The 19,177-nt window shown below is 36.0% G+C and overlaps 2 protein-coding genes and 2 non-coding genes across 4 annotated transcripts; 1 reads left to right on the top strand and 3 right to left on the bottom strand.

Annotated features, from left to right (window-relative positions):
* Positions 1–761: 761 nt before the first annotated feature.
* On the bottom strand, positions 762–833 carry TRNAT-CGU (transfer RNA threonine (anticodon CGU)). The gene has a single exon. It is a non-coding gene; the product is annotated as a tRNA-Thr (tRNA).
* Positions 834–2,251: 1,418 nt separating this feature from the next.
* TRNAT-CGU (transfer RNA threonine (anticodon CGU)) lies at positions 2,252–2,323 on the top strand. Its single transcript has one exon. It is a non-coding gene; the product is annotated as a tRNA-Thr (tRNA).
* A 12,664-nt stretch (positions 2,324–14,987) lies between these two features.
* On the bottom strand, positions 14,988–15,941 carry LOC106118494 (uncharacterized). The gene has a single exon (XM_013313153.1). It carries the CDS (start codon positions 15,939–15,941, stop codon positions 14,988–14,990), a length of 954 nt encoding a protein of 317 aa, XP_013168607.1.
* A 956-nt stretch (positions 15,942–16,897) lies between these two features.
* LOC106118493 (uncharacterized) lies at positions 16,898–18,856 on the bottom strand. Its single transcript, XM_013313152.1, has one exon. The coding sequence runs from the start codon at positions 18,854–18,856 to the stop codon at positions 16,898–16,900; it is 1,959 nt and encodes a 652-aa protein (XP_013168606.1).
* Between the last annotated feature and the right edge of the window lie 321 nt (positions 18,857–19,177).

The following is a 19,177-nucleotide window of genomic DNA, read 5'->3' as shown; positions in this document are numbered from 1 at the left end:
TATTATAAATGCGAATGTTTAGATTTATGGATGGATGTTCAAAGGTATCCCCTAACGGCTCAAAGCTTGCTGAAATTGGCACAGATGTAAAACATAGTCTTGAAAAACACTTAGGCTACTTATTAAGTTTTTAACACGGGCAACATATAGTAAAAATAAAAGAAAGAAAAGAAAAAAACATAAAATAATAATTAAATAAAGGACTGTATTCAATGAATGTAACATTAATAATACACATAAAAATCTCTTGAATCTTTTCCTCTTAACAATAGAACATATTATGTAGTGGCCATAACTAAGGGAGGTTTTATGGGTTTAATAACCCAAATATGTCTGCCAGGGAATTGCAATTATTATAAATAATTCCAAAATGTTTTTTTCCTTTAGATATCTTTTGATCCGATGGAAATATAAGATTCTTAAGATACCGTTTAGAATCACGCAAGGGTTGTTTACGTAAAAAGGAACAAATAAATTAACCTGATTGACTTTACCTCATTATCACCCTGGGAAGAATATGACTCTCTGATTCGAATCTCAGTCTTTAAAATTATTTTTAAACTACATATAAACAAGTTACTGTAAAAAAACACTTACCTTCTGTCAGCGGGAAAAAGAGGAAAAGGTCAAGGTTGGGAATTTTTACTGACTACTTTCTTCCTAGCAGACAATAAGTTTGAATATTTCTTTTTAAATATTTAAAAAGCATTCAAGATTCGTCTTGGTTTAGTCAAGATAAATGTAATTTCTGTAATGATTCTTGCCTTCTGTGAGGTTTGAACTCACGACCCCTGGTTTACGAGACCAGTGCTCTACCACTGAGCTAAGAAGGCGATGATTGAATGAAACAGAATATTAAATTATTTGGTACAAATATTGAATTCCGCGAAATAGATGGATGGATGGAAGGGTAGTTGTTGCATGTAGGAATATACAGGCTACTTTTTAATTCCACGCCGACGAAGTGTTCCTATCGCTAGTTGTAAATTTGAACACAAAGTAGCATTTCTTGACTTCATCCTAATTAATATTAGGCAAAGTACAAATTAATATGTAATTTAAATTAGAACTATATTTAATATTCTAAAGAACAATTAACTTGTTACTTTAATATTATAAGTCGGGATTTAAATTGAAAACTAATTACGGGACTACAAAGTAACAATAAATTAGGGGCTTCATTAAATGAACGTAATTTATATTTAACTGACTGTAGCCCGCGACTCCGTCCTTAGAGTAAAAAAAAACTTTATTAGTAGCCTATGTGTTCTTCCAGACTATTGACAGCTGATAGAGATGTATGGAGTAGTACATACTGTGCCGACCCTCAATAGGGATAAGGGCAGGTTGATGACGTGTTCTTCCAGACTATGTTCTACATCTATGACAAATTTCAGCAAGATCCAAGCAGCTGTTCTGGAGATACATTCAAACACTCGCATTTATATTATTAGTAAGATTATTTTATTTTTTATCAAACTTATATAGAAAGTATATACAAGGATAAATTCAAGAGAACAATTAAAACGCATTTTAGAAAAAGTTAAAGTTAATTTATTTTAAAAATACTTTTACCAGCAGGTTAAAGCTCAAGAAATAAGCGAGAAAAAAAGAAGTATAACCTATCTTCTATTTATAGCAAAGTTTTCGTTGTAAGAAATACATCGACCTTACACTCACCTTACCCCGTGAGGTTAACAAACTTAGAATAAGAGGGGTGATGTCTTATAATTGTATTTTCTTTCAACTATCAGTTTTCTTATTGCGTTTCAATTCTTTTGACACTGAATGATATATTATTGGGTTGATGTACTGGAATCATATTATCTAGCTGTCTTAATTCATCATACAGTAATTTTACTATTGTATTACAAACTAGTTTAGAATTTATGTATGCACTAGCTGTCACCCGCGACTCTGTCCGTGCGGAATTTTAAAACTCAATTAGTAGTCTATGTGGTCTTGCAGACTATGTTCTATATGTATGCCAAATTTCATCGGGATCCGTTCAGCCGTTTTGGAGATATCTTCAAACAATCATCCATCCATCAAAATATTCGCATTTATAGTATTAGCAAGATTAACATCAGTAGGATATGCATAGATTATGAAATTAAATTAGACATTAACATAATTATCTTGATTATAATGATGAGTATATAAAATGGTAAACAGTGAGGGATGTTGTTATGAAACCCATCATTATCTCAGCGAGATCTCTAGAAGCTATATTTGCGAGAGCTTCTTCATAGCCTCTTTAGCTCAGTGGTAGAGCACTGGTCTCGTAAACCAGGGGTCGTGAGTTCAAACCTCACAGGAGGCAAAATTTGAAATAATTTTAACTGTTCAAAAACTACATATGAATAAACTTTTATATTGTTTTTTTGGTATTTAATATGTGAATTTGATATTAAAGCTAACAACAATGGCCTGTTGGGGGCTATCATAGTCTGAGAATGTAAACAAAGGAGGTAGGAAGAGATCGAGTGACTGTGAAAAAGTTTGGCGTGAAAGTAGGAGTACTAAACGTGTTATGCCGACCTCATCTACGACTTGGAGATAAGGTAAATATCTTTTATTATTACTTTAGAAACCTGTCGCTGTCTACTTAAATAAGGTTAAGGATAAGCAAAAATGATGATACAGTATTAAAGGGAATTTCATTAAAGGAAAATAAATTCAAAAACATCTTTGCAACTTTTATTTCTTACGTTGAAACGAATCACGAAACGAACATCGAGAAATAATCTTCCTTCACTCGATTGAGTGGAAAATAAATTCGTTGGAAGCAACATTTCCAAATAACAGAAAACTTTTTAATGTATTTCTTCGTATTTCCTCTTTTATGAGACGGTCCAGTTTTTTGTATTTTGAAAAAAATCTTCGCAAGCTCTTACTGAATTTAAGAAAAACAGATTCAATTAAAATTATATTTTTACTCACTTTTTTCTTGTTTTTTAATACAAAGATACTAATGGGTTGCCATCTTTACTGTTCCTTTTTAACTCTATGTTTTTTGTCTAAAATTATTCCTATGGTTATAACATTGAAATTATTTATTAACATCGTGATATGAACAGGTGTACAAACTGATCTTAGGCAATCTCCGCCAAAATAATTATCTTGTATGAGATATTATTAAAGGTATGGCCATATAGAATGTAGAAAAGCGATTATTACTTAAAAATAGCAACGCTATATAATCTGTGAGAAGAAAGTAATTTACTTGGAGTGTTTACTCTATGATTGTTGTGGGTAGTCTATGAATGACCGCCCGTTCAAGACTTCATTAAACAAAAATATCGCTATTTAACTTTTGTGTTGTAGTTATTGTGTAAAAATAGTGAAAAAGAATTGTGCAATTATAAACATGTGTTTTAAATAGTATTCATCATTGCATTAAATATCACGCAGCGAATAAAATAACGGCTTACCCACATTATTATGAAAATATTTGGGCGTAAACAAGTAAGTGACTTGTTTACAATTGTTTTTGAAACAAAATATATCGTAATGAAATTGCTACGTAAAACGTTACAATTAAACTTTTTAAAATTCGAAAAGCAAACGTTCGCGACAACTTTATGCCACTTGTAATTGTTTTCGAGTTAGAATTATTTGTAATTAATTAATTATATTATATGGGATGTATTCTTGAAATATTACCTGACCAATTTAAGAATGTATGCAGGTTTAAACTATTAACGACTTACTAACATAATTAATCCTCTATCAAATATTATTTGACATGTACTTGATGTATTGACTACTATAAACGCACCCGTAACCACAAGGTATGTACACAGAAATCAAGATTGATGATCCCTTAGTAAATTTACAGGCTGTTATTTAATTTAATACACCTGTTCATACATTTAATTAAACAATTTCATAATACATTATTAAATGTAGGTATTACGTCATAGATTGACTTTAGTGTTTAAATAATACATCTGTAAGCTTAGAAATTGATATTATGACGTACAGCCAAAGATCTTTACGCGTAATATTTTTTTTTAATTCACCAGCAAACAAAAGACAAAGGGCTTTTAAATTTTGTATTACAGTCTTTCTTTTTACTAATATTATAAATGCGTATGTTTAGATGGATGGATGGATAGACGTTTGTTACAAAGTATCTCCAGAACGTTTGAATGGATCTCGATGAAATTTGTTACTCAAACATAATCTGTGAGAACACACAGGCTATTAATTAAGATTTTTTTAAATCTGCGCGGACGGAGTCACAGACAACAGCTAGTAGTAGCTAGTAGCTATCAAGTATCAACATTGGTTAGTCGTTTTATAATCAAAAAGCGATCTGTTATTTAACAAAGACCAATTACAGCCATCATTAAGCGATTTCACACGAAGCGCGGTAACACAAGCTAAACGGTATTTTAATTTTGCACACAATTTCATTTTTATTGATAATTCTAAATTGACACGTAAGTGAATATGTGATTTCGCATCATTTTACATATAGTTATTTAACTAACGATGTACATTTATATATCATATTTTTAATATAGTACATTTCATATCCAAAAAAAATATACAAAACATATTATATTAAAAACAGAACACCACCGGCTGCGGAATCCCATGACTCAAACAACCAGTGGTTAGTTATTCTATTATTAGTGCACAAAAAATACTCGTTTTTTTTTTTTTAAACAGGAGTGGTAATTTAATAACTGGTATATCAGAAACTCAATTTTAGTGTAGTGCGTACATTTTTTTCTTACAAATAAACTTACAACTAGTGTCTTATGAACATGTATGTGATACGTGTCTATTTTACGTATAGTTAGTCTGTTTTTAGACCCCATTCAAGGTCAATGTCTCAGGAAATTTTGGGGCGTCTTCGTGGTTTGAGGTTAAGCATATCACTTGTAATCTGCACGTCCTAGATTCGATTAACGCCTTGTATCAATATGATTTTCGATTTACATATATCTTACTGTGAAGGAAAATATCGTGATGCATCCTGCATATATCTGCGGAAGAGTTCAAAGATATATGTGAAGTAGTTAACTCGCACTGGGCCAGCGTGATACTCACTTAGGGTAGGCTCCAAGCCGAGGACGTATAGTGAGGTGATGTTTTGTTTAGAAACCGGGTATATTATTATAAAATAAAAATATAGTCGATAAAGTAAATATTGTACGATATTTATGATCACTTAGCGAAGCTCTCAGGAAACGATTTAACAAATAAGCTTAATGTTAGTGAAGATTTGTGCTTGGGTAATGGAGCTTAAATTTTCACCGGCACTTTGTGTAGTAAATGGCTTCTTTATGTGTTCGTTTACAATAGCTTTTTCTTTGTATAAACATAAATGATTATAACAGTAATAAATACACTATTATGATATATCATGAATAAATAATTTTGTATTATACCGGAGATTATTAGATGGGGATTAAAACTATTTAAAAAGTAATCTCGTTTACCGAAGTAACAACATTTATCCTAACTTAACATTATCGACACCTGAATTCGCCTAAATTGCGAAGCGACCATAACTCACCCGCAATTGCAGATGTGTTGCCTAACGGAGGGAACCTACAGAAAGAATATAATTCCCCTTCCCGTGCAACTCCTCTTCCGTCAAATTTACTACGCCTTTTGTTACAAGAAAAGGATGAGAATGAAAAGGAGAGTATAATAAGGCCTTCGGCACGCATACTTATCAGACGAAACGCGGAATTGTTTCATCCACTTCACGACTGTTAAAAAAATAAAGATATTAAATTTTCTTAAAGAAGTTTTGAATAATGATAGACCAAAACGTAAACGAATTATTATATTAGTTACTTTTCAAAGCAAATACTTGGAATAATTAATTAAAAATATTTTAACTTAACCACAAAATTCAAAGCGAAGACGAAACTCTTCTTTCGTTTTTAATTTCTTTAAGTAGAAAATGTTCTTTTCATGATTTTACGAAACTTTGTAAAGGGATTGAGCTTATAATTAATTTAGTATAAAATTTATATTTCCATCTAGCCGTCGCAGGCGCCTCCCTCCGCGCTGAATAAAAAAAACTTAAATAGTAGCCTATGTCTTTTTCCAGACTATTTTCTAGATCTACTCCAAATACCAGCGATATCCGATGAGCCGTTCTTGAGATACCTTCTAACAAACATCCATCCATCCATCTAAACATTCGCTTTTATAATATTAGTAAGAGGTAACATAAGATAGTAAGATTGTATTTTAGATGAATGAAATTATTTTTATCTCCATAATCAGATTATAGTCACTTAAACTATTACTAAGTGTAGATTTCTCATACTAATTCTACGCAGAGTCTTCTTGAGTTATGATGTTATTGTTAAACATAAGAAGATAAATTGTATTATTTATTTGCAGTTAAAATTATTTAAAAGCTTTACAATATAAAAGCAGTGCCGTCGATAAGCCCTTAACACAAGTTTTGAAGTTAAGTACCTAAAGGCAACAGAACATTTAGCTCAGAAAGTTGAGGCGAGAACGATCCGTGGCTAAACTTTTTACGCAAACTATGATGTTATCGATTCGTGTAGCTTTAAACACTAGTGAGTTTACACTCTTTATTTAACTCTTTAATAACACTCAGAGTATACGTAAGCAGACTTTTAGTGAAAGATTTTTTTATATTCTTTGTTAAAATCTTAACTGCCACATTAGACAATTGTTTAATGGTTCCATAGTCTCTTGGTTTATTAATATTAAATATACAGAGCCTTTAAGGGACAAATAAATGGCTCTATGTGTGTTGAGATAATTAAATCATCATCATCAGCTCACTATACGTCCCCACCGAGGGGCTCGGAGCCTACCCTAAGTTAAGGGTGATTAGGCCATAGTCAACCACGCTGGCCAAGTGCGGGTTGACTTCACACATATCTTTGAATTACTTCTTAGATATGTGCAGGTTGCATCACGATGTTTTCCTTCACCGTAAGAACGTCGGATAATTGTACATATGTAAATCGGAAATCGAAAAACACATTGGTACATGGCGGGATTCGAACCCAGGACCTGCAGATTGCAAGTCAAGTGCTTGACCCCTGAGCCACCGATGCCCCGATAATTGAATAATCTTTCAAAATTCTAAACCAAAAAGTTTTAAAGTATGTAGTATGTATTTTTTATTTTAAATATTAAAATCAGTTCAGTGGTTTTTAGAACGCATTTAATAAAACCACTGAAGCTGTATCATAACTGAAATTGCTTTTTAATTCATTGTGCACTCAAAGAATTTAATAACGAACAATCCACGGCAATTGATCGACCAGCTTTTTTCAGATTAGATTTTAAATATGCATCACATGTAATAAATTTTATCATCAACCGACCTTTAGGGTCGGCACAGGATGTACTAATTTCCTTACGTCTCTATCAGCCGTTATATCTGAATTCACACCCTTCTTACGCATATCCTCTTTCACACAATCAATTCATACTTTCTTTGGTAATTTTAATAAACCAAATAGGAAGCCCAACAAGCAAACATAATATAATCGTAGCTAGACTCCAAAAAACCGCGATATTTTTCTCTCTTAGCCGAGTTTCTGGTGTGGAGGTCATCCGTCGGGACCTCACAATGATTCTCGCTAATGAAGTTCGCTTAGGCGGTTCGTTGCTCGTTTGCCCCCTTCTCCTATAAAAAAAAAGTTTTCTCAAGATTATCTCGTTTATCGAAGTTCTGTATATTAAGTTCTAGCTTTCGCCCGCGACTCCATCCGCGCGTAATTTAAAAAAACATAATTACTATGTGTTCTTTCAGACTATATTCTACATCATATGGGAAAAAGAAAAGTGCTGTTTTTAGGGTTTTCCTGGCAATTATTCGGATTTTTTCACCTTTAAAGCCTTCCCAAGACCTCGGCGAACCTTTCAAGACCAAGATAAGATAAATCTGTTAGGCCATTCTCGAGTTTTAGCAGGACTAACGAACAGCCATTCATTTATAGATACATATTGTCTTCCATGACCACTTTATCTTTACGCTACAATATTTTTCCGATAGTTAATATGACTAGTTAAATTATAAACTTGCGGAGTATTATAAAATATAAAAGATGTTAATAAAAATGTCCGCCGAAGCCGTTGCAATACGCGCCCACTTGAGCAATAGAATCCAATTTAAATGTAACACGATAAAGGAATACGAGATTTGATATTAACATTTCATTTCTGTAAGGTCTCAACTCTGGAGCGACGTTTAAATATACTAATATACGAGGGAACCCACTGCAAGTTGAATATATGTATTCTAGCTGCCGCCTGTGTCTTTGCGCGGGGTTAAAAAATAAATAGTAGCCGATTGTCAGTCTTACTGAATATGCATATAAAATTTCCTTAAAATCGGTCTAGCCGTATCGGAGTAATATGGTAATTAATATTGTGACACGAGAATTATGCTCAGGGGTTAAATAAAGCACTTGACTTGCAATTTGCAGGTCCTGGGTTCAAATCCTGCCATGTACCAATGTGTTTTTCGATTTACGATTTACATATGTACATTTATCTTATGCTCTGACGGTGTAGGAAAACATTTTGATGCAACCTGCACATATTTGAGCAGAAATTCAGTGATATGTATGAAGTCAACCAACCCGCACTGGGCCAGCGTGGTTGACTATGGCCTGGTTACCCCTCACTTAGGCTCCGAGCCCATCATCGTGGGGACGTATAGTGAGCTGATGATTATTTTGTCTAGAAAATAGTAAGTACTATCTTATAATCAATTTTAAATGTTAGTAATTGTACATAGAAAGTGAGTTACTTTTTAATTATTTTAGAAATTAAGTCGTACAACTTTTGCACATTGTTCGACATTGTAATGCAGACAGCGTTTCTTTAGAGGACCAATTAAGGATTCACTTTATAAAATTTAATCAAATATAATTAAAGCCAAGAGAAAAGCTAATAACACACCAGAGAGCTTGGAAAAGAGTTAAAATATTTTGTTTTTTCCTTTATTATTCTATTTTTAACACTGGTTTTCGCTTTTGAGTTTTACTTAATATTTTACCATCAAAATTCGAACAATAATTTCCAGATAATGCTTGAACCCTTTGTAAAAATAACTGGGATATCATTTAATATGCCTTAATATTCAGTGGCATCAAAATAAAAATAATTTAATGAAAATATTCAATACAAGCTGTCGCCCGCGACTCAGACTGCGTGGAATAAAAAAAAAACTAATTAGTAACATATATGTTCTTCCAGACTATGTTCTATATGTGTAGTGTGTGGAGATACCTTCAAACAATCATCCATCCATCTAAACATTCGCATTTATAATATTAGTAAGATCTTACTGTTTATACCAGTATTCAACTTTAAAATACACACAAAAACATCTTTTTTTTACTGAATAAAAGGTAAAGACGACAAAGAATATGTTTTTCTTTTGCTAGTTGTATTTTGTTTCGAAAATACACATCACAAAGGCTGGACAACACATATTGTACTTGCAGATTTTATCCTCGTTTGAACATTATTCCGCATATGGGAATATCGAATGGTAAATGCCGCCATAATCCATACAACTGCCGTACTGCGGGGCCTTTAGGGTGAAATATATTGTTATTTATGCGGTTAATAGTTGTGCTTTAGCGAATATTATTCTATTTTGATTTTTGATATTATATCTTATCTCTCTCTCTAAAGGTGCCTCTCCATTTAATGGAGATTGGCTGTCAGCTCAGTAAACTTTCGCCGATCTTTTGCCAAGCGAAATGAATGTTCACACTGGTGGTATCTTATCTTATTTCTTAATAATATGTTGTGAATGTTTAGATGGATGCAAGGATGGATGTTTGTTGAAATGCATGTCCATGGTAAATGAATTTTAATGAAATTTGGCATAGATTTAGAACAAAGTCTGGAAGAACACTTCCACCACTATTTATATGATAGCCGTCGCCTGCGACTCCGTCCGCACGGTATTAATAAAGCTTAATAATTAGTCTACGCGTTGTTCCAGACTATGTTGTATAACTATGCCAAATTTCATTGAGATCCATGCAGCTGTTCCGGAGATATCTTGCACCATCCATCAATCTAATCATACGCATTTATAATATTAGTAAGATTATGTCTTTAATAATATCGTGATTTTGTTTCAAGTCTAATATATCGTATTAATATTTTCTGTGCCTCTAGTCTTTTTAAATTCATAAAGGAAAACTTCAAACGGACAGCGAAAAGCCCGGCTTTTTTTGGTAACTAATGAAATTACTTTTTCATGAAACATAACATAGACCAGTTTTCTCAGAAACTATGTTAAATGGAATATCAAAGTTTTTACTCTATGTAAATAATTAATTTTACATTATGCCGTCACCGAGGTCGGAGTCTACTTAAATTAAAAAATATGTTTTTACAATCTCAATGATCTCAACAGTGATAGAGTCCGCATTAACATCTTCGCACAAATCGGCCCGGCTCGCCCGGTGAAATACCACGACCACACAGAAGACAGGCGTGTAGTGGAAGACATTCCGCCTTTCGTCTGATGAGTGTGCGTCCCGGAGGCCTTATATAGTCCTCTTTCCCTTCCCACCCTCTTTCTTATAAGGAAAGGATGGGAAGTGGAAGTGGACTTTCCGGATGAAAAGATGCATGGAAAGGGAAAATATTTTCTTTCTGTGCATCCTCTCCTCCGTCGATTAAAGGTAGGTAACGCATATGCAATTGCGTATGTCTATGGGCAACGGTCCCCTCGCTATTTCAGCGATTTCAGGTGGCCGCTCGCTCGTTTGCCACCTTCTGAAAAAAAAATGAGTACCTTAATGTACATTTAGTAAAAGAAATCTTCACTAAGTGACTGTTTTAATAGCCGTGGGAAGAAAAATGCAGTTCTAAAAATCAAATACGATTTTAAAATAGGTAGCAGTACTAGAAAATAAGGCAATACATCGCAGGAGGCATCACAATGAAGTAAGCCGGCAATCAGTGAGCCTGAACAGTTCTCTAGTGAATGCAAATCACTCCGTATTTACCCAATTATCCAGTAGTCCGCTCTTTAGTTACTACTTAGGGCCCGTTCACATGGGACCCATAAATAGCAAATAAACAATTAAAAAAATTACAATTAGTTTCGTGACTTGCGTATAATAAACCTCCTCGAAATCGGCTAACAGAGGTCGAATACGTATTAAAAGAAATACACGTGAAAACTATTATCATGCATATCAAATATTGTCGGATAAATACGATATCTTATATATAATATAAAAATTCTCGTGTCACAATTTTCGTTCCCATACTCCTTCGAAACTCATGAAATTTTGTGAGCATATTGAGTAGGTCTTAGAATCGGCGAACATCTATTTTTAATCCCGCGCGGACGGAGTCGCGGGCGACAGCTAGTATGAATATAGAATTGTACTTTGGACAATAAAACTTTAAAAAAGTATGAACTAAGTACAAACATATTATATTTCTTTCATTTAACGATTCACTTTCATTGTTATTTCATTAATATTAACCTAATTTTAGCCGAATTCAAAAAGGAGGTTAGCAATTTTTTTGATCATAACGTCCTTTTATTTTAAAATAGCAATCGCACAGTTTGTTACAACCCTAAATCGTAGCGATAGTAAAATACTGATTATTTGGCAGTAGGATTAGCCTCCCTTGATATTTCACAATCAATGCTACGACTACCTAATTAGACGTAATTATGTTTTTAACTATACATAAATATTTTACCTCATCTAATATTAAATAGGCTATAATAAATAACAAGATTAAATAAATAGCTATTTATACTAATATTATAAAGAGGAAGAGTTTGTTTGTTTAAATGCGCTACGATACTATCTCACGAAGTACTGGTCCGATTAAAAAAAATCTTTTTTTGATGGATAGTCCATTTATAGAGGAAGGCTTTAGGCTATATAACATTACGCTACGACCAATAGTTTTTTTTAATGACGCGCGGACGGTCGATTTAAATCCTGCACTAATAGACCTAGCTTATTTATTCTTGTTTTTGAGGTCGTCGGTGTGGCAGTTGTAAAACGCTTGATAGTACCGGACTAAAATCTATAATATGTTCGATCCCCGCCATGTACCAAAGTTTTATTCGATTTTTTAAGTTCAATATACATTTATTTGAATTTCTTACAGTTAAGATAAACAACGCAATGCAATCTGCAAATATCTCTAAAGATATGTGTGAAGTCAACCCACACTGCACTAGCGAGGTTGACGATGACCTAGTCCCACCTAGGTAGGCTAAGAACCCTTAGTTGGGGACATACTCGTATAAGTTGATGATGACATTTTTTTTATTTTCTTCAAATATTTTTTTTGTAACGGTAGCAAATGTAAGCATATTATCGACCATTGTACAACTAAGTGGTCACTCTACGTGACCCCAATTCCTTGTTCATTGTACGATCTATCCTTTGTAATGGCTCTTTTTTTGCAACGAATCGAGACCATTCTGTAAGTTGATTTACGCTTGAATTGATATCAATTGCGCCTTTTAAGTTTGTATTGTGTTTTAAGTTAAATTTTCTACATTTCTTTTTTGTTTCAAGAAGTTTAATTCATGTTTGTTGATGTATAAAATACTAGTTGTCGCCCGCGATTCCGCTCGTGTGGAATTGAAAAAATAATAATTTATAGCATATATGTTCTTCTAGACAACGATCTACGTCTATGTTAAATTTCAACGAGATCCGTTCAGCTGGTCTGGTACCTTCAAACAAACATCTAAACATTCGCATTTATAATATTAGTAAAATAGTAAGATTAAAATAACCAATAATGTTTATTTTCCTTCGTAAAACTGTAACCTGCTTTGGTAACTTAAACAGACGGCTCTTTCTAGTCTTTACTGCGGCAGTGTATCTTGTGAAAACGGTAATAGTTGTGTAGTATTTTCGATGGAAGTAAGAAACTTGTGTTTAAAAGTCGCGGTCGCGTTGTGGAAAATGTATCATTAATCATAGAACTTAAATCATTTATTAAAAATAAACATAAATTTAAGTACAAGCACTATCTTTGTTTAACTTTAGTAGTAGTGTGATATTATAAAATTATATATTAAGAGAAATGACCAGGAATATAAAAAAACCGCTTCGTATTACGGAAAAGTCAACCAACCAACATGTACTGGACACACTGGACAGATCCAGCGTGGTTGACTATAGCCTGATCACCCTTAACTTAGGTCCAAGTAGGGTAACGTGGGGACGTATAGTGAGCTGATGATTGCGGAAAAAATGTACAAATCTATTTTAGGGTACTTATAGGAGGTAATCTTGCAATTGCCTTTGTTTTTAGACCCACTTATAAAACTGGGATTGATACTTGCTACGTTATCTTACTAATATTATAAATGCGAATGTTTGGATGGATGGATGTTTGAAGGTATCGCCAGAATGGCTGTATGGATCTTGCTGAAATTTGATATAGAAGTAAAATATAGTCGGGAAGAACACATAGGCTACTAATTAAATTTTCCATTCAGCGAACGGAGTCGCGGGTGCCAGCTAGTAATTGCTAAACCAGTTATTTTATAAAGTATCAAGATAAATAGGTTTTACTAGTATGTTTAGTTTTACAAAGATTTATTGCCGCACCCTGTTTGTTGCACGTATTACAGTATTTTTTAACTTCGGACCCTTGTCAAAGAGTTTTCTTGAAATATTGACTTTCTAAACAATTTACGAATATGTATTCGTTGTGTTTGCGTTTTAAAAGATCCTTAAGCTGTATCACTTTCTATGGATTACTAACTTAAATAGTTTAACAATTACTAAGGGAATTTACGTTATAAGTTAATTATTTGTTAACATATTATTTTTGTTATTAATTTAGAATTTTAGTAGTAGCTTTGAAATTTTTGCTCAATTTTAACACTAAAAATTAAACAAACCGTCAAACTGTAAACATTATGCTTGGTCACTTGCGGATCTCGCAAATTACTTGCGAGTTTAATCAGTTTGAACGGATCCGTCTCGTCCACCACGAGTTAGTATGAACGAGCCCTTAGATGTGAACACTCTTATACAACATCATATGTTTGAATTTCCACGATCTTCATTCGTAGATCTCGTAGACATCTTCGTAGACAGCGTAGACCTAGTCGTAGAAGCAAATGTAAATAGGTGAACGGGTAGGTAGGTAGAGTTTAATGTTATAAAAAAATGATTCGTAAAAGTATCAAAAACTGAGTCTGTTTAATAAAACAAGTAATTACACAGAGTAACGCTCTTTAATAAAAAGCTCTTTTTATCTTACAAGAGTGATTACTCTGAATTAGTCAGCGAAAATGTTTCTTTTGAACTCTCCGCTCAACAATTTAGTGAAGTACGTTTTATAAACTAAGATAAAAGAAAGATTGATTTCACCGCCGTTTCAATATTATTCGGTTAAATAGGTCGACCATAGTAAATGTTCTTAATTACTGTTAGAAGTACGGTTCTTTTTTTTTTATAAATATAGTGTACAGGAACCCAAAAAGCCCCGGGACCCTTGATAATAAATGATACAAAAAAGGTCGGGTGGATGAGTCATTTAATTAGCGTTAAGCGCAATCACAACAAAACAGTAAAATCAAACGCTAGCGTGCACTTAAATAGCGCAGCGCCATCTAGTTCTTTTAGAACGAAACTTATATTTTATCAATATTGTACTTTTTATTTGCTCGTGAACATACCGCCCACCATGGACAGAATGTCCATCACAATCAAATACTTGACTAATTCTTACAAATTGACAAAACCAACAACAGAAACTGTCCGCCCACCATGCCTGAATATACAATTAAACACAACAAAAATAGTAAATAAATTACAAAAAGAGAAACAACATGGTAATACAATTATATGGCGATATTGCACAATAAAACGCTAATCAATTAAACAAACGTAAACAACATAAACAACATATCTTATAACTATTTTACAATGATAGCACTTATGCTAGTGGACTGTATAATACAACTTTAAAAAATCTAATACTATTTAAGCAACAGGTAACACAACTAATTTTGACAATGGTCTTTTTATGACACTGCCCTTGCATCTTACGCTGACAACCCGCGTAAGGCCGTCCAAACCAGTATGCTTCTCAGTTATTACACCAAAAAGCCACTTTGCCGGCGGAAGGTCATCTTCGCGAACAAGTATGACATCGCCTATCTTGGGTGCCGCGACCTGATCCGTCCATTTGTAGCGATGCTGTAACTGAGTAAGATACTCCTGTGACCATTTGCGCCAAAAATCCTGAAGCATGCGCTGCGTGAGATGCCACCTCTTCAATGAGGAAATATTTGTGTCTTCATAATTTCTATCGGGAACAACGACTAGTGGTTCCCCCACCAAAAAATGACCAGGAGTCAGTGGATATGGATCATCCGGGTATGTCGGTAACTGAGAGATTGGCCTCGAATTTAAGCAGGCTTCAATTTGAGACAACAAAGTTGTCATCTCCTCGAACGTCAGTGTGCTATTGCCTACTATTCTACGGAGATGGTGCTTGGTGGACTTTACTCCTGCTTCCCACAGTCCTCCAAAATTCGGAGAATGCGGAGGAATGAAGTGCCACCCTGTACTGTTTGTAGCACACCACTCGGCAATTTCAGGTGCTATGGTAGACCTTTCTGCGTTGAATAATGCCTTCAGTTCCTTAGCGCTGCCAACGAAGGTGGTCCCGTTGTCATTCCAGATCTCTGCGACATGTCCTCGCCTGGCTACGAAGCGCTTAAATGCAGCTAAAAAGCTTTGAGCCGTCATGTCGCTGACGACTTCCAGATGGATTGCCTTCGTAGCCATGCAGACAAACAGGCAGATATAGCCCTTCGTGGAGTGATAACCACGACCTTTAGTAGGACGAATATTGATAGGGCCAGCATAGTCCACTCCACTTCGTAGGAAAGGACGGCTAGGCGTTACTCTCGCCTCTGGTAATTGGCCCATCATTTGCTGTCTACACTTTGCGGAATGACGAACACAAACTACACACTTCCGGACGCACTGCCGAATAAGACTTCGTGAATTGATTATCCAGTATTTGGATCTCAGAAAATTGTCCATCAATTGTGGGCCACCATGTGGCCAAAGTTTTCCGATGTGCATCGTCTATCAATAAACTTGTGAAGTGCGAGCGTTTAGGAATCAATATGGGATGCTTCGTGTTATTCTCCAGTGCAGCCTTCTGCAAACGACCACCGACTCTTAATAAGTGGTTGGAATCAAGAAAGGGATTCAACGAGGTAAGTCTACTCCTTTTGTTCACCTTGCCATGCTTCTTCAGACTCTCTATCTCTTCCTGGAAATGATGCCATTGACACAATTTTATGCAGGTATTCAAAGATTGTCCCAGCTCCTCTGCTTTCAGTGTACCCGATGATTTTGGAGACAAAAACCTTCTACAGTAAGCGACAACTCTGGTAAGTCGCGTTAACGATGAATACTTGGCAAGTATACTACTCTCTGCTATGGTGCTTGTAGTGGTGTGACATTTCAACTTTCTTTCTTCAATTGTAGTATCCGCAACCTCTCTTTTATAATCAATGTTCTTCTGTTTCAGGAACTCCGGGCCTTGCTTCCACATCTGGATGTTAGCGCATTCCGATGGTTTTACGCCTCTAGATGCGCAGTCGGCGGGATTCTGCTTCGTCGGTACGTGGGACCACTGACATCCATCCAAAACGGTAAGTACTTCCGACACTCTATTGGCTATGAAAGTTTTCCAACGACTAGGGTGACTTCTGAGCCAAGCCAATACTACTGAGGAGTCAGTCCAAGCATGGATCTGTTGCTTGGGTATTCCGAGAACTGTCGAAACTTCCTTTAAGAGCTTGGCGAGCAACACTGCTCCGCAAAGCTCGAGTCTCGGAATCGACACCTGCTTGACTGGCGCCACTTTGGTCTTAGATGTGATGAGGTTGACGCAGAGCATACACAACAGCAGCGTACGCGATATTGGATGCATCGGCGAAGCCGTGCAGCTCTACTAGAGAGTCATCACTGGAAGCATGAATCCAACGAGGGAGACGAAATTGGGTAAGTTGTTTCAACTCTTCTCTATAATTAAGCCAATCCTTCATCAGAGATGAAGGGAGTTCCTGATCCCAATCGATGCCCGACAGCCATAGTCTTTGTATGAAAACCTTTGCTGTTATTATGGCTGGAGCTATCCATCCGAGAGGGTCAAACAATTTTGCGATGTCCGAAATAACTCTGCGCTTTGTTACAGGAGTTTCCAAAGGAGGAAGATTCACGGTGTACTCGAATTCGTCGGAGCTTCTATTCCAGGTAAGTCCTAGAATTTTACTTACCGTGTCTGTTTTAAGTTCCAGGTGGTCTCCGGTTGCTTGTCTATGGTCTTCCTGTATATGATCCAATAATTCGGAATTATTGGTGGACCATCGCTGAAGCTCGAAGCCTCCACGACCAAGCAACTTCTTCATTTCGTGGTAGATCTTAATACCTTCTTCGACATTCTGGCATCCTGTCATCAAATCGTCGACGTAGAAGTCCTTCAACACACGGTTCGACGCAAGAGGAAAATCAGCTCCCTCATCGTGTGCAATCTGCTGTAAGGATTTCACCGCCAAGTATGGTGCCGATGATGTGCCGAAGGTAACACGGAGAAGACGGAAATGCTGCAACTCATCTTCTGGGTTTTCACGCCATAGGATTCGTTGAAAATCAACATCCGTCTTAGACACCTTGACTTGCCTGTACATCTTAATGATGTCTGCAACGAGGCATATTGGAAACTGGCGCCAATTCATCAGGATATGATGCAACTCAGGTTGAAGAGTTGGTCCGACCAACAGATCCTGATTCAACGACGCACCATTTGTTCCCGTACACGACGCATCGAAAACAACTCTCACTTTGGTGGTGATCTTGTCATTTCGCACTACTGCGTGATGTGGTAAATACACCGCATCCGTCCTTTCTTTATCCTCGACCTTCTCCATATGGCCGAGGTCCAAGTATTCATTGATAACCTTGACATACTCTTTCTTCATGTCAGGGTCTCGTAAAAACCGCTTTTCTAAAATAAGAAACCTTTTTTGGGCAATTTGTTTCGAGTGACCATATTTGCATTTCGGATCCGGTGTGCGAAAGGGTAAACTAACCACGTAACGACCAGATTCGTCTCTACGTGTCGTTTCCGCGAACAACCTTTCATACAACTGCTCTTCTTCCGTTAAATACGTTTTCTCTATATCGTATTGGCCGGACTCCAACTCCCAGAACTTCCGTAAGAGCTCACTCTCGTCCGAATGAGCTGAGTGCAAACTAACAACAACGTTATGACACGTTTCCAATTGGGCGCCTACTTCTTCAACTTCACCAGAAAGGATCCAGCCAAACTTAGTGTTCTGTGCAAGAGGGTAGCCCGGTGGACCCCTAATCAACCCTTGCAACAGAATTTGGCTGTAAACCTCGGCACCTAATAGAACATCTATTTTATTGGGTGTGCCAAACGAAGGGTCAGCTAAAACTTCACAAGATAGTGAAGGCAACATCGGGACGACTATCTTCCTATCAGGCAAGAGAGACGTCACCTTGTTCATAACATACGCCTTGATAGATATGACAAAACTGGGGTCGTGGCGGGACTGAATTTTCATGGAGACCATGAACCTACAGGACAAAGATGCTTGTGGGTCACCGCCTAGACCTGAGACAACAGTTTTGATGGGATGTCTCTTTAATCCCAATAACTGGACCGCGGACTCCGATATGAACGAAGCCTGAGACCCCTGGTCTAACAGGGATCTTAAACAAATCAAAGATCCAGTTCTCGACTCGACATTTATCAAGGCCGTGGCCAAGAGTACGTGGGTACTAGCCTTGGCGAAACACGTCATAGCACGTGTGGACTCACCCGCTGAAGATGACGCTGCTTCTGATGTAACAACATCGCTACCAATAGGCTGACCTGGACTACTATTATCAGATCTCGGGATACTTTTAGGATGAAGAAGGGTGTGATGTCTTCTGCGACAAAGATGACATTTTGTGGATTGCCGGCAGGTGTACACAGAATGACCTGTGTTCAAACAATTAAAGCACAGTCCACTGGTTTGGGCGAAACTACGCCGATTGTCTACGTCTTCTTGAGCAAATCTCTTACAATTAAATAATTTGTGTCCCTTGTCAGTACAAAATATACAACTGGCATTGTGAGG

Source organism: Papilio xuthus, unplaced genomic scaffold (assembly GCF_000836235.2).
Source record: "Papilio xuthus unplaced genomic scaffold, Pxut_1.1 DF827570.1, whole genome shotgun sequence".
Taxonomy (NCBI): Eukaryota; Metazoa; Arthropoda; class Insecta; order Lepidoptera; family Papilionidae; genus Papilio; species Papilio xuthus.
The sequence above is the reverse complement of the archived record's forward strand: the minus strand, read 5'-3'. Positions and strand labels throughout refer to the sequence as shown.